The 13356-nt window shown below is 39.8% G+C and overlaps 2 protein-coding genes across 2 annotated transcripts; both read right to left on the minus strand.

The window, feature by feature from the left end:
• Nucleotides 1-4423, minus strand: LOC111223123 (zona pellucida sperm-binding protein 4-like). Its single transcript, XM_022747151.1, has 12 exons — nt 4273-4423; nt 3396-3707; nt 3191-3300; nt 2860-3037; nt 2538-2660; nt 2252-2421; nt 1523-1620; nt 1272-1420; nt 947-1124; nt 720-855; nt 78-152; nt 1-6 (listed from the first exon to the last, which is right to left on the minus strand). Exons 1-12 carry the CDS (start codon nt 4421-4423, stop codon nt 1-3), a joined length of 1686 nt encoding a protein of 561 aa, XP_022602872.1.
• A 1185-nt stretch (nt 4424-5608) lies between these two features.
• Nucleotides 5609-13298, minus strand: dus3l (dihydrouridine synthase 3 like). Its single transcript, XM_022747305.1, has 16 exons — nt 13018-13298; nt 12449-12546; nt 11472-11742; nt 11016-11367; nt 10422-10498; nt 10204-10299; nt 9932-9973; nt 9546-9698; nt 9294-9410; nt 8551-8616; nt 8299-8409; nt 7618-7714; nt 7321-7396; nt 6780-6968; nt 5984-6112; nt 5609-5873 (listed from the first exon to the last, which is right to left on the minus strand). Exons 2-16 carry the CDS (start codon nt 12520-12522, stop codon nt 5801-5803), a joined length of 1923 nt encoding a protein of 640 aa, XP_022603026.1. The 5' UTR covers nt 12523-12546; nt 13018-13298; the 3' UTR covers nt 5609-5800.
• Between the last annotated feature and the right edge of the window lie 58 nt (nt 13299-13356).

Genomic DNA, 13356 nt, shown 5'->3' on the forward strand with positions numbered 1-13356 from the left:
TTATCCCTAGAAAGAAAAATAATTTGATTAGACATTTACAACAAAAAAGTTCACATTAGCAAAGTTTAGAGACTCACCTTTCCATCAAAACATCGCTCTTTACACGTCTTTTCTGCTGGCCTACAAACTTCTGCAGAGCACATGAAATAGATCTGCAGGGGGAAAGTCATTCACCATGAGGAAAATGGTTTGAAAAATTGTCAGAATCTTAGAAAAGGATATTTAAAACTAGAGCACAGACAAACATTTCTAGGCAAGTAGTACATATTACCATATTTTGAGACTCATTTTACCTTTAAAATAATTTCAGTGAAAAGTAAGCTTCCTCCAACTGTATGAATGTAAACACATCTGATGAAGTCACCTCACTTCTGTGTCAGGGCCCCTTTACTCATGCTCATTTGAGAAAGCCACAATGGCTTTCTCAAATGCACTGAGCCAAAACATTATGATCTCTCCTGCCCAACATGCAAGTTGGTCCTTCAAGGCACCTTGTGGTATCTAGTGCCATGAAGTTAGCAACAGATCCTTTACATTTAAGCACACACTACCCCACCCTCAGGATCACCTCACTACTGCTCAGCAGAGCACCCCATAAACCGTCGCCATTCAAAAGATGCTGTGATGCAGCTGCCTGGCCATAACAATTTTGCCCTTGTTGAAGTCAACCTGCACTGTTGTTGCAAGACGACATATCAGCTCAGTGTACGCTGACTCACTTCTTCATCGAGGTACTTGTTTGTCTTTTGATCCATAAACTGGAAAGCGTTGACCATGAAGCGCCTCTGGTGGCGATTTTTGGGAAGGTCACTGACTTTAAGGATGGACACATTTGGGTCATAAGGGTTGGCACACCTACAGAGGCAAACATAACTTACTGATAAGTCTACAGGGCAGGAATATGTTTTTAAATACACATGCAGCAGGTTCACATATTCATGCTTACCCTTCATAAACAAGCACCAGTGCATTCTTTGCAGAGCGAGGGTAAGCTAGACAGTAATTGACGAGAATTACAGCATCTGGTTTGGGAGACTTCAGGCGTAGTTCAAGATACACCGGCTTGCCAAGGAGCAGTCGCAAGGGCTGATGATAAGTGGGCAAGTAACTTGAATATGTCTGATCTGTTGGGATTATACAGACAAGCATACAAACATTCATTTAAAATTGATCAAAATGTAGCTATTTGAGAGCTACATGTGTACAATCCCACTTCAGCCAAATATTACACTTACTGCATTTGGTTTCAAAATAATGCATGAATACCAGACCTTTAGCAATTCTCAGTTGAACACCATATAAGCCATTGGCGATGACTGATGATGGCAAGGCAGAACTTGGGATCTTGACCATATAGCCAATGCTGGCCAGCGACTGGTGAGGAGTGCCCCCTTTGCTGTAGCGGCACTCAACCATGAGCCTACAAAAAAGACATGGGTTAAGAGCATTGTACTAATGTGTATTTATATAAAAAAGGCTTTAAAAAGCATCAGAGTTAAATGTACTGTTTTATCCCACTAACCTGAGTGGATCAGTTCTTGTAATTGCACCATACTTGAGGTTCAGAGCTTGGACAATAGTCTGCACCTCAGCCAGGTAAATCTTTGTATTGCCAACCTCCTGCAGAGAAAAGTCACTTATCTCATCAGGTGGTGACCTCAGTCTATGTTACACAGCATGTATGAAGTACTGCCTGAGGCAGTCACCAAAACAGCCAGTATGTGTAGATATGTTTTATACAGTATTACAAGACTTTTCAAAGAGAACTGTTACTGTTTTTAAGTACAAGACTTCTTCAAAAAGTCTTGTAATACTACAAGTGCCATGTAAGTGCCTCTTGGCACATGATTAAAAATAAATCTAGACACAACATGAATTGATTAACTTGTGACAGTTTTGTCACAATTGCAGGTCACAGTGAGAAGTCCTGTGTCAAAAATGTCATACAATAAAAGTCAACACATCTCTGCTGACAAGTTCAAAATACACACACGCTTTAAAAAAAAGGGGCTGCAGCATCACATTTTGTGACATTTCCCTTCTTTAAAACAAGCAATAGCAATTAAACCCAAGTCAACTGAGAGCCTGCAAGTCTGACAGTCACTACCCTTAACCCAGTTTTGGACATGAACAAGGTGAAGGTGAAGATATGAAGCAGTCCAGCTACAACCCGACATCACTTGAGCAGGAAAAGTGTCATTTTAGCTGAAACGCTGCATTGCAAAAAAGTCAAGCAGGGAGGACAACTTACATAAGCACGAGCTCCACATTCTGTAACTTTGAATTTATAGATGGCAACCTTGTCATTAACAATGACTGGTTTACAGTTTGTACCGGGAATAACAAGCTTGGCGGGGTCTACAGGGATGGATGCAGCGTCATAGCGAATGGCAAAAACAAAGTGTTGATCCCCTGTGCACTCTGAAGTAAGAAAGAGAAAAGTTATGAATACCAGAACTATCAGTTACCCAGTTTCTTGAATACAAAAGTTCTTATTAGAGGATCAACTAAGGAAAGTTCTTGAACAGAAACCTTACCATCCATTGGATAATAGCAGGCAGATGTAGAAGAATCCACACAGCACCCCATCTTTTGACAATCTGAGGAAGATATTCCTGACTGGCCACAAGTCAAGCGCTCCCCTGTCTGGACAGCGCAATCTGAAAAAAGAAACAAGTACAATATAAATAAATAAGTGAATTCCTTTTAAAAACAATCATCTAATTAGAAAAAGTGCCTGTCCAACCAACACAGTTCAGCCCTTCTCAAAAGATAGAGATACAAAGAAAATGCCTTGATCTTATTAAACATGATGTAGATACAGTTTGTAGTCAGCTCATTTGCCGTGTTCACACTCACTTTGTGCCTTTGATGGTCCAGTGGCTGGGTTAGTGCACTTTTGCTTGTGTTGGGGATTGTCACTGGAGCGAGGGAACAGGCCAGGGTCCATATTCAGACTTTCCTCACAAGATGCAGTAGTAACTTGTGTCTGACCGAGCTCATCGATGTACAACAACTGCAGGCTGTAGCTGTCAGTCTGAAATCATTTCAAACAGCTTTTGCATAAGATGAACTGAATTCCAGGTAAGCAAACAAAACTACATTGAGTACAATTACATGTTCTTGTCATTTTAGGATTTAAAAAAAAAAAAAAAAAGTAAATTAAGGCAATTACTTTTCAGTAACTTACATGTTTCACATGGCACCCAGTGAAGGGTACAGTCAAAGTGTTCTTGAGAGGGTTCACTTCATAACCACAAGACTCAGGAGCATCAATGACAGACAGCACATCCTTTGTGCCTGAAGGAGGCAAATAAAGCATAGTAAGTAGAGAACATAAATTCAGCAAAATTAAAGACTTGACCTCAAGTAAGCAGAAAAGTCAAAGCACATACCCAAAACTTTAACTTCACTTAAATAATCTGTTGGCAGAGTAATCTGGAAGCCAGCCTCACTGCAAACAATAGCTAGCCCAGAAGAACTTGGACTGGCACTGCTAGTCCAGCTCCTTGGAGGGGCATCTACAAATTCCATCTGGAATCCACCATCTGCTCCACTGGCCCAATGTCTGGGTCCAAAATCGCCACTCTCCACCTGGAATCCATGGTCAGCAAAAGGGTCAAATTTGTCACTAGTGGCAGCACCTTCAACTTCAGGAAGTGCATCTTCAGGAATTTCTTCTTCACTGTCAAACTCATTGCGGTTATCTGGAGAGGAGCGGGAGAGAGTGTAGGCAATGTCAAAGATTACTTGAGTCAAAAGACCTCCCCATGGAGGCCTTACTAATACAAATAAATAAATAAATAAATAAATAAATATATATATATATATATATATATATACATACATATATATACACACATATACACACTTATATCTGGACCTGAAACAGCCATTATGAAACTAAAACTTTATGATTAATGTAAAAATCTGTGGTCCTACATGTTTTAATTGTTTTATGGAAACTCATTTGAGTATTTTTCTTTTTAAAAGCATGTTACATTACACTCTAAATGAGAGTTTATTGTAGCTGTTAAATGCATCCAGTTGTTTTAAGCATATGATTAAATAAAATGGTGAAAACTGACCACACAATCAGTGCCCTGCTCAGAAGTCAATGCTAATTAAAGATCCGAGATAAAAAAGGCAGTTGGGCTGGTTTAGTTCTGACTACGTAAGGGTAAATGTTATAATATAGTGTATGAGCAGCACAAGTAAAGAGACAAAGTCAGTGAACAGACTGGGTAAAGGACAGCAATGACAGCTTTTTACCTGGCGGCGTAAAGCTAACAGCTTCGCCCCACTGCCCCGTTTCGTAGAAACTGAAGAGCTGAGTGTCGTTGATCGGATACCAGCCCCGGCCTGAAGCCAACAGCAGAGTCCCGGACAGGACCACCAGAAACTCGACCCTGATCCCAGCCATGGATCCAAGCGAAAGCCCTTCGGCAGCTGCTGTACACCGGATAAAGACGCCGCCCGTGACCCCGTAGAAATAGTGGTTTGTTAATTAGTTGCACCTGCAAGCAGCCAATTGAGGCGCTTATTAACGTCTCACTTACGTACATGCAAACCGCCCACGTGTGGTGAGGGAGAGGGCTGGGGAAAAAAAGATAAGCTCGGTGTCATGCTTCTTAGAAAACTTTTTAAAATTTTATGGTTCAAGTGTATGCCATTAATTAGATGTACAACAATTTTGTGGCCTAAATGCATAAAATACAAATTAGACTCAGTTTAGTTTGCAAATATATTTTTGGACACTTTGATACACCCATAGGATCTAATGCAATCAGCTCTTAGGCTTATAATGGTCAGTTTTGGTTAAAACCTTTCCTAGGGGTGTTAATTCAACTATATGTTTATTATTAAGGTTATAGTTAGTGGTAGTGTTGTACGAGGCTGCATCATATTGAAATGGGTTTCCAATATTCTTCCTAAATGTCCTTCCTGGGCAAGACGGTAAAAACTTCAACATATTGCAGTCCGGTTCAACACCACTGCAAACTACAACTTCAATAATAAAACAAACGGCTACATCAATACCTCTCTGACAGTGTCATTAAAAACTGAACATTATTGTCAACTGACTGAGCCGACACTGGACTGCATTAGATTTTACAGGTGGACCTAATAAAGTGGCCACTGAGTCTGTTTTTCAGATATTACTTCTGAATAATTCAGGATTTCAAGATGTAAAGTCACAACATCACATATTCATATTCTTCAAAAGATCTCCAAAAGTAGAATCAGTGCCTCTTGTGGTTGTGTTAAAAGCATAATATTACAAGCTTTATACAGATAGGGTTTATCACACAGATGTTGTCTTGCACTACCTCAGACTGGTCAGTCAGTGTATATGGTGTCTATGGATTATTTCCCGTGACTCAATTTCATATCACAACAAAATGAGTAAAGGCAGCCACCTTTTCCCCACTGATTAAAAACAACAAACAATATCTGTAGAGATTTTACAGAACATCACAGGATTATTACTGGGTTTTTGTGTCAATTATAAAGTTATTTGATAATAAAGCCATAAATCAAACCCTTTCTCATTTTACCCCCTTGAAAAATATATTTTTAAAAGACGTAGAAATATGTTGGTGTGGCCAAAGACTTTATTGCATATATTTCAAGTACACAAACAGCCATGTATTCTACAACTGCACCACAGGTCAAATAAACAGACTATTAAACAGTCTTCATCGTTTGAAACACATTAGGTTTTTCTTTCTTTAAGTCTTATTCTCCAGAGCCAAGAAAAAAAAGAAACAATATAATCAAAAACCTGACAAAGAGAAAATCACTTGTAGGCATTTGCTTTATGTTTGGGCAAAAAGTTGAAATTCTTCGGTACAGGACCCAGAAGCATTTCACTGGAGAAAGGAAAGGGTAAAAAGTTATAATCATAAAACACATTATTTAACTCTTTAATCTTAATGCAGCTTGATACTGAATAGTGTTCTTTTCTTTGTTTTCTGCTCACCTAATCCTGACCCAGTCCCCAACGTTTTGACTCGCCATCAGTGACTCCAGGTAGTTTCTGCCCATGTAGTACGGAGGTCGCTCATTGATTTTCTGAGGCACTCGCTCCAACAAGCCCACAGGAATATATCTGACGAACAGAGAGAGAGAGAGAGATGGTGGAGGAGAGAGAAACATCATCCTCAATTTCTCTCCAATCCACTTTTCAGTAGGTATTCAGTGTGAATCACCAGATTATATTTGATGGTTTTGTTGTTACAGTTTAGAATTTAAGATGCACTGAAAAATACACGCTTTTTGACCTAATTCACTAAAATGGAGCTGTGACAGAAGATCATCCCATCTTCTACTTCTGATGAACACTTTTCCACCACAAAAACTGACAAAGTGAAACTTGTGAGATAAATGCTATTTCCATTATATTCTATTTCAATCTCACCGAGTTTGTAATCGGTTTACGGTATAGTAGTTTTTATATTTTCAGTCAAATCTTGCTGTCACATGCATATGTAGTCACTTTGTGTAGCTTTTAATTCTTAGGAAAAACTGAATTTATGCCCTCTTGACCCATTATCCCCTTCATTCATGAATATCATTTGTTTTGAGTACAAACTTCTGTCCTTCTCTCATTGCGAACGTATCCATAGCAACATAATGCAATTAAGAAAAAGAAATACCAACATTTAAAACCTGCTATGTAAATGCTGTATTACCACAGCATATGAGAAACAGTAATGAATATTGCTCGTTTATACTAGAAGAAAATACAATGTATTGAAGTGCACGGTGGTGCCCACCTGCACATGAAGGACAGCCACTCCAGCATGAAGGTGCGGGTCTTCTCCACGCCTCGAGTGTCGGAGCCCCAGTGCTCCAGACCGAAGTTGGTGAAATCCCTGAGGATGTCCAGTCGCTCACTGGACGAGATGTCCCAGTGTCTGCTCTCCTTTATCTCAGTGAAGATCCAAGGCTTAATGAGAGCACCCCTGAGGAGACGAATGTAAGAACATGCATAACTGGCTGAACCTTTTATTTGATTTTCAAATTAAAGTTCAAGTTCACCACAAAGACAATTGGGATCTGTAATATGGAGTAAATCCTCTTGTCGGGATTCGATTCGGATTTAAAGTAAGAAAGCACAAGAATCGCATTGATAATGATGCACAGCAAATAGCAAATAACAATAATAGCAAATAAATAGGGAGAGGAAAAAATAAAAAATAAGATGGATGGAAGGCAGCGACATGTAAGCCTTCAAGGGTCTGACAATGTATTATTTTATTACGATTTATTATTTATAATATATTTATATGATTTTGTGTATTATTTTCTGTGTACCTTGCAATCATTATACCAGAAACTCCGGTCTCTCTCGCTTTCATGGCATCTTCATAGGACAGAATGTCTCCATTTCCTGGAACAATAAAAACAGGTCACCTTAATTCACCTCATCACCCGCGATAAGTTATTCTTCAATAGCCTGTCAAAGATATTACAACTGTGAGATTGTGTAACTGTATAACTGGATTTTTTTCCCCCATATTAGAGGGGGTTGTTTTTCTAGTATTCGTCTCCTTAAAAACATTTTCCCCCCTTCATCAGCTCTTTTTACAAACTCTTTACAAATCCACATACCAAAAAGTGGGACAGGACTAGCCAGCTCGGAGCAGGTGGTGATATAATCCCAGTCAGCTAATTTGGTGTAGCGCTGCTCTCTGGATCGGCCATGCAACTGCAAGAAAACCACAGCATCAGCTCTATATCATCACAATCTGATGCTGGCACCATGTTTTATTCATTTGAAGATATGAAAATAACAGAGGAGGGACGAGAAACAAAAAAAATTATGCATGACTGACAACAGACAAGGTGCTTGGAAACAGACCTCACGGTGGAATCAGTTTGACAAGGACGCTCGTTTAATAAGAGTGACAAAAAAAATGAGAAATGGAAAGTCATCTTAGATAAACAATCATATCAAGTGTTCTTTAACATTACATTTTAAATTGTGCTCTAATTTGTTGATCGATGTGAGTGAAATTGACAGTGTGCTTCAATATACAGGTCACTGTCAATGAATAAAATGATTCAATATTTTATACACCCAGGGGTGCCCCCGTCCACACGGGCTTACAAGACACTACTCGAAATGAGACTCTTTCATGTTTTTCCACACTTCTGCTGTGACTGTATTAAATATGATTTTCAACGCATGAAGTTAGTAGATACGGTTTCACGCCGCTCAAACCCATCTCTCCTTTTACAGCTGCAATAATGCTTCACATTTATTAATGTTTCTGCTACTAAAACACTTACGGTGATCATGGAGACACCCCATTTTTTCATCTCTGGGATGAGTTTGTGTGCTATGTTGCTCTTCTCCTGAACACCAGTGCGGATCTTGACTGTTAAAGGGACATCAAGGACCTTCAGGAAGAGACACTTGTGTTTTCACTCAGGCTTTGTAATCCAAGACAAAGAAGCACTGTTTTCAAGGTACAGCTGCTATATATTGTCCAATTGTTTTGAATAAATACTAGTATGTCCAACAATAAATCAGAGACTTACACAGTTCATTCCTTTGACTATCTGTTCAAACTTTCTGGTGCGTGTCATCAAGCCGCAGCCTCCGCCCTGATGAGAAAGAGCAAACAAACACCATCTGTCAATGAGTGTTATATCGATGTTGTCAAATGTCTTTGCTTTGCACACTGTATCATAACACACAAAAATTCATCTGAGCTCAGAGGTACCATCATGGTACCGTGTTTGTTCACCAACCTTATTTACTCAGTAAAGGTAACAGTGGGTTTACAATGGCTATGTTTTTTATGTCTGTTTATTGCAGGGACTACCAACCTCTTTTCACTTCATTTTCACATTTGAAGCTTATCCTTTGGATTATAAAAGTGGTTCTGATTTTAAGCTTTAAGGTGGGCCCTTATGTGACCACAGATGACACTAGTTATTGATTAAAAATTTAGCATTACTATGCTAAAAGAAATTCCTTCTAAATATAAAAGTTGATAGGCTGACAGTAGTGTTTGATACAACTTTACAGAGAATGATTGTCATCCTCTTGCCCATGGTGATTGATAATCAAACCAAAGTAGAAGTCTCTGTGGTTTAGATATAGATGAAACTAAATAAACCAGGAAGGTTTGGCAATATCGATTAGAATATCTCCCACACTGTGGTCCATGTGTGTAAAGTTTTTAAAAAAAATTTACACTGCAGGGAGGAAAACATGAAAACCAAACTGGAAGTGTCCATAAATGTGATTGGGGCAACCTGATTAGATAAGAGCTTACCTTCTTGTAGACAAGATCAATGGGGCATCCAGAGTTGATGTCCACAAAGTCAACATCAGTGTTGTTGTTGATAAGCTCTGCACACCTTGTCATGGTGTCGGGGAAGCAGCCCTCCACCTGGAGACACAATATGGATTTCAGATCTGAGACAATCTTCACTCTCAGAGAAACACACTGCCAAATACCACAAGCCGTGTTTATAACCACAACATGAGCAGAGTCGTTCAACAACATCTTTTATGATGACCTCACCTGGACGCCAAAAAGATCTTCACTTTCATGCCTCTTGAGGAGGGCCCACTCTGACTGCTGCCCCTGCAGCAGGTTTGTGCACATGGCCATCTCCCCACAGGTGATGTCTGCACCAAAACGCTTGCACACGCGACGGAAAGGCAGATTTCCACACTGAGGAAAGAGCGGGAAGCTTTTAGTCAGTCCAAAAGCTCATTTAATATAACTTGTTCTCTTAGTAGTCTATCTAACCTGTTTGTTTTTAATTATACATCAAATCAAATGCCCTGCACTTCACTTAAAAATAATAAAATTAATATATTAAAAATAATAAAATGATTGTAAGTTGACACAGTTTTGAATCATTTAACCTATTAACACAGACAATTCAGTCTGGCAGTACTTACAGTTGTTAGAGGAGCAAGGTAGAGCTTGTCTTGAAAGTCCACCTTGAACACAGAAACACAAAAACATACTCCTTATCCATGAACCCACACTAGTGCACCGATTTTATCTCTCTTAAATATTCATCAGTATCAGCTGGCTTTTACCAATTTGAAATTCATTTATTTAGCAAGAAAAATGATTACACAATATCCCTTGTCATATTTAAAATTAGTCACCAAACTACTTATAAAAAATGTAATTTTGGAGGGGAGACAGTTGGTTGAAGATGTACCTGTTTCTTTTCACATGGGCGCAACTTGATGACATCTGCATCAGTCAGTGGGCCAACAGTCTTCACTGGAGGCTGTTTGTCAGGGCTGGACTGCAGCTTGTCACAAAAAAAACATGTAAAAAATAATTGCAAACCCCCATGCGACACTCTACATTTACCTTCATTAGCTGACTGACAGACTGGGAATAAGAGGTAGTGCTCCGAGTAGATGCTTGTACCTGTGTCTCTGCTTCAGTAGACAATAGCTGCTCCCCGACTGTTGGATTTGGAGATACTTCAGCTACACAAGCTTTACCTGTGTGTGTGTATGTGTGTGGGTGTCAAAGAACTGAATTATAAAACCAAATTCATTCAAATTTCACATTTCACACATGGCTGCATTCATTAAATAGGTCTGTGTTTGGAAATATAGGGTATTTAGAAAGTAAACAGAAAGCACGTTTCAATGAGCAGCAACACTGGGTGACTAAGTAGGACTCATACATGCCATTCAACACCTGCTCAACTCAAAAGCAGTAGAAATGCCATGCTTGTTGCTCAACTACAATTAAGTGAACTGATTAAATGAAAGACTCACTGCAGAGACACTTCATATGCACTGCTGATTGCTGCACTTGTGCCAGTGTACATCTAAACCACTTAACAGACTCCTTATAAGACAAAAGAATATGACTGACAGATTCATGCTTAAGAAGGAGCAAAAACCCTGGCAGAATACTAATATTCCTGGGGGGTAGTAGTGTCTCCAATAGATCATGCTGATGTGTGATATATTCAAGTAAATCTATCTAAAACCACTTGAGCCCTCTTACCGTTCCCTTGCTGCTCTTTCTTGTCTCTGTTGTTTGAAAGTGTTTTCAGGTACTCTTCTGACTTTTTGAAGGCCACCGAGCGCTTCCTCAGACGATTCTGGAGGTCTTTACTCAAGCTGTTCTTCACCGGGTTCCTGCCTTCACGAGCCTTAACTAGATCTGTGTTCTCCATGGTTTTGAAGTCAGGTGTCGTGTGCGCCTTGGCGAAGCGGCAGGAGAGACCATAAGCACACTTTCCAAACGTGCCGTAGAGGTAGCAGCTTTGCCCGATGTCAGCAGGCTTAGAGGCCATGTACTCAGCGACGTCATGATGAAAGTGGCATTTGTCTCCAAAGGGACATTCCCTATTGGCCTACATGGACGGGAGAAGTTATGACATGAGCTGTCAGCTGACATAGTGATCGGAGAGCATGTACCGTATATGGCATTTGTGAATGGTCAATTAAAGCTGCATACCTGAATGACTGAGAGACACAGTCGCTTTTCATCATATGCAGTAGGCTTAGTGTGCGGTCTTGACTTATTTTGTCCTCGAAGGCGTTTACCATCTTGCTTCCCCGCCTTAGTCCTTTCTTCAGTGTCTAGTTTGAGCTTTTTAGCCTCTGGTTCCTCCACACAGATCTCCTTTGCCTCCTCAGTTGTGTCATTATCACTGGCCTTTTCTCCTTTTGAGCCCTGCCACTCAGAGTCAATAAACCCATGAAATTTTTCTTTGGTTGTCAGGAATCTGCAATGAAGAAAAAGAAGAAGAAATGAAATCATCCTTCTGTTTCATAGTATGATATGCAACATACCTGAAGAAAGTAGTTCTGTCCCAGTTTTGTTATACACGGTAATTCTAAGCAATTTTTAGTGTGAAGGGTGCTCACACCGGAAAAGAGTTCAGGGAGGAGTAAGAATGAATTCACATCGTATTTAGTCAAATTTGCCCACTTCTATCTATCATTACAAATTACTCTGTTAATGGTAAAATTACTTAAACTGTTACTGATACAAACCAGCCTGTCCTTGTAAAACTTCTGCAAGATATAAATCCATACTGTGTGCAATAAGTTAAGTGCTTTCAGTAAAGACTGTTCAGCCTTTTTGCTGACAGTGTAGTTGTCTTTGCTTCATCAGACAAAGCAGCAGGCAGTGTGAAAGGGTTAGGGGAGGGGGCATCACCTCCAAGTTTGAGTCTGTGCTACTGGGAATAAAGGTGGACTGCTCTATTCAGATTGAGAGCTAGTTGCTGCCCCAACAAGTATCTGAGTATTGTTTACCAGTGAGGACAAGAGCAAGAGACTGGTGTGGTGATACTAGCGCTATAATGGGCATTCGTGTCGAAGTCATGATAAGTAGTAGTAGTGTTTCTCATGTTTGAAGTGATTTCCACCAGTTTCAAGTGCAACTCATGCGATTCTCATAGGTGCCACACATGGCAAGCTGCTTACTGTGGTCTAATGGCAGCTTGACCCTTCACAGCCACATCTGTCCCCTTTTCCTTGTCCTCCGCTGATTTTTCCATCACACCTTCCCCACAGTCCTTGCTCTGAAACACACACGGATACATCAGCTGATCACTGTGGATCAAAATGCAGCACGACAGTAATAATCATCTCCTGATCCTGAGCTGTGAGTATGTCTCGTTCACATTTAACCAGCATATCCTCATAATCAGAATCAGCTATTTTAGGCCAAGTATGTTGTGCATATAAGGAATCTGGCTCTCAATGTACTTGAACACAGTACAAATAATATCATTAAGATGTACATGGACATACAACAAAACTGAACAAAGCTAAATAAGCATATAGATTTGAAAAAAATAAATATATGTATAATTATATGAACATAAACATTTGACAATTGTGTAATCCTGCTGCATCATGTCTCTTACTCGGTTCTGGTAGATTTAACTGTAATCTGTGATCTGAATTAACTTTATCTATGCTCCATTTAACTTCCACATAAATTGGCTGTATGGTCAAATGCAACAATCCATATTAGCAGAGGTACTTACCTTTTACTCATAGGGTTGTCAGGGAAAAACTGCTACTGTGGCATATTTAGCTGCAACGGTGAAATAAACGGACTAATCCAGACTCTGCTAACAAGCTAACAGCTAACGGGGGGCAGCTGACGCTTGCGACACCCTGGACAACAACAGATGTAACTTTATGCTGTTTAAAGGTAACTTGTCAAAAAAAATAAAGTGGACATAAATAAAGTTAAGTTTCACTGCACTTCTGTTTCTCACCCTGAGACGCACAGCAACAATCCAGCAGCGTGAGGAAAAGGTTGTGCAACTGTTGGGCGAGGTCCGTGGTGAACTGGCCGGCGAATATTGGTTCCGCAGAGT

This window comes from Seriola dumerili, unplaced genomic scaffold (genome assembly GCF_002260705.1).
Source record: "Seriola dumerili isolate Sdu_G_001 unplaced genomic scaffold, Sdu_1.0 BDQW01000110.1, whole genome shotgun sequence".
In the NCBI taxonomy this organism is placed as follows: domain Eukaryota; kingdom Metazoa; phylum Chordata; class Actinopteri; order Carangiformes; family Carangidae; genus Seriola; species Seriola dumerili.

What these genes read in the sequence shown, in the direction of transcription:
- LOC111223123 (XM_022747151.1), bottom strand. Translation starts at nt 4,423, where the DNA reads ATGGCTGGGATCAGGGTCGAGTTTCTGGTGGTCCTGTCCGGGACTCTG. An exon ending in AAGTGAAGTTAAAGTTTTGG is followed by an intron (nt 3,301 to 3,395) that starts GTATGTGCTTTG and finishes TGCCTCCTTCAG; the next exon opens with GCACAAAGGATGTGCTGTCT. An exon ending in ACAAGTACCTCGATGAAGAA is followed by an intron (nt 153 to 719) that starts GTGAGTCAGCGT and finishes TTCCCCCTGCAG; the next exon opens with ATCTATTTCATGTGCTCTGC.
- dus3l (XM_022747305.1), bottom strand. Translation starts at nt 12,522, where the DNA reads ATGGAAAAATCAGCGGAGGACAAGGAAAAGGGGACAGATGTGGCTGTG. An exon ending in CAAGCTGCCATTAGACCACA is followed by an intron (nt 11,743 to 12,448) that starts GTAAGCAGCTTG and finishes TCTTCATTGCAG; the next exon opens with ATTCCTGACAACCAAAGAAA. An exon ending in ACCTTGCTCCTCTAACAACT is followed by an intron (nt 9,699 to 9,931) that starts GTAAGTACTGCC and finishes CTCTTTCCTCAG; the next exon opens with TGTGGAAATCTGCCTTTCCG.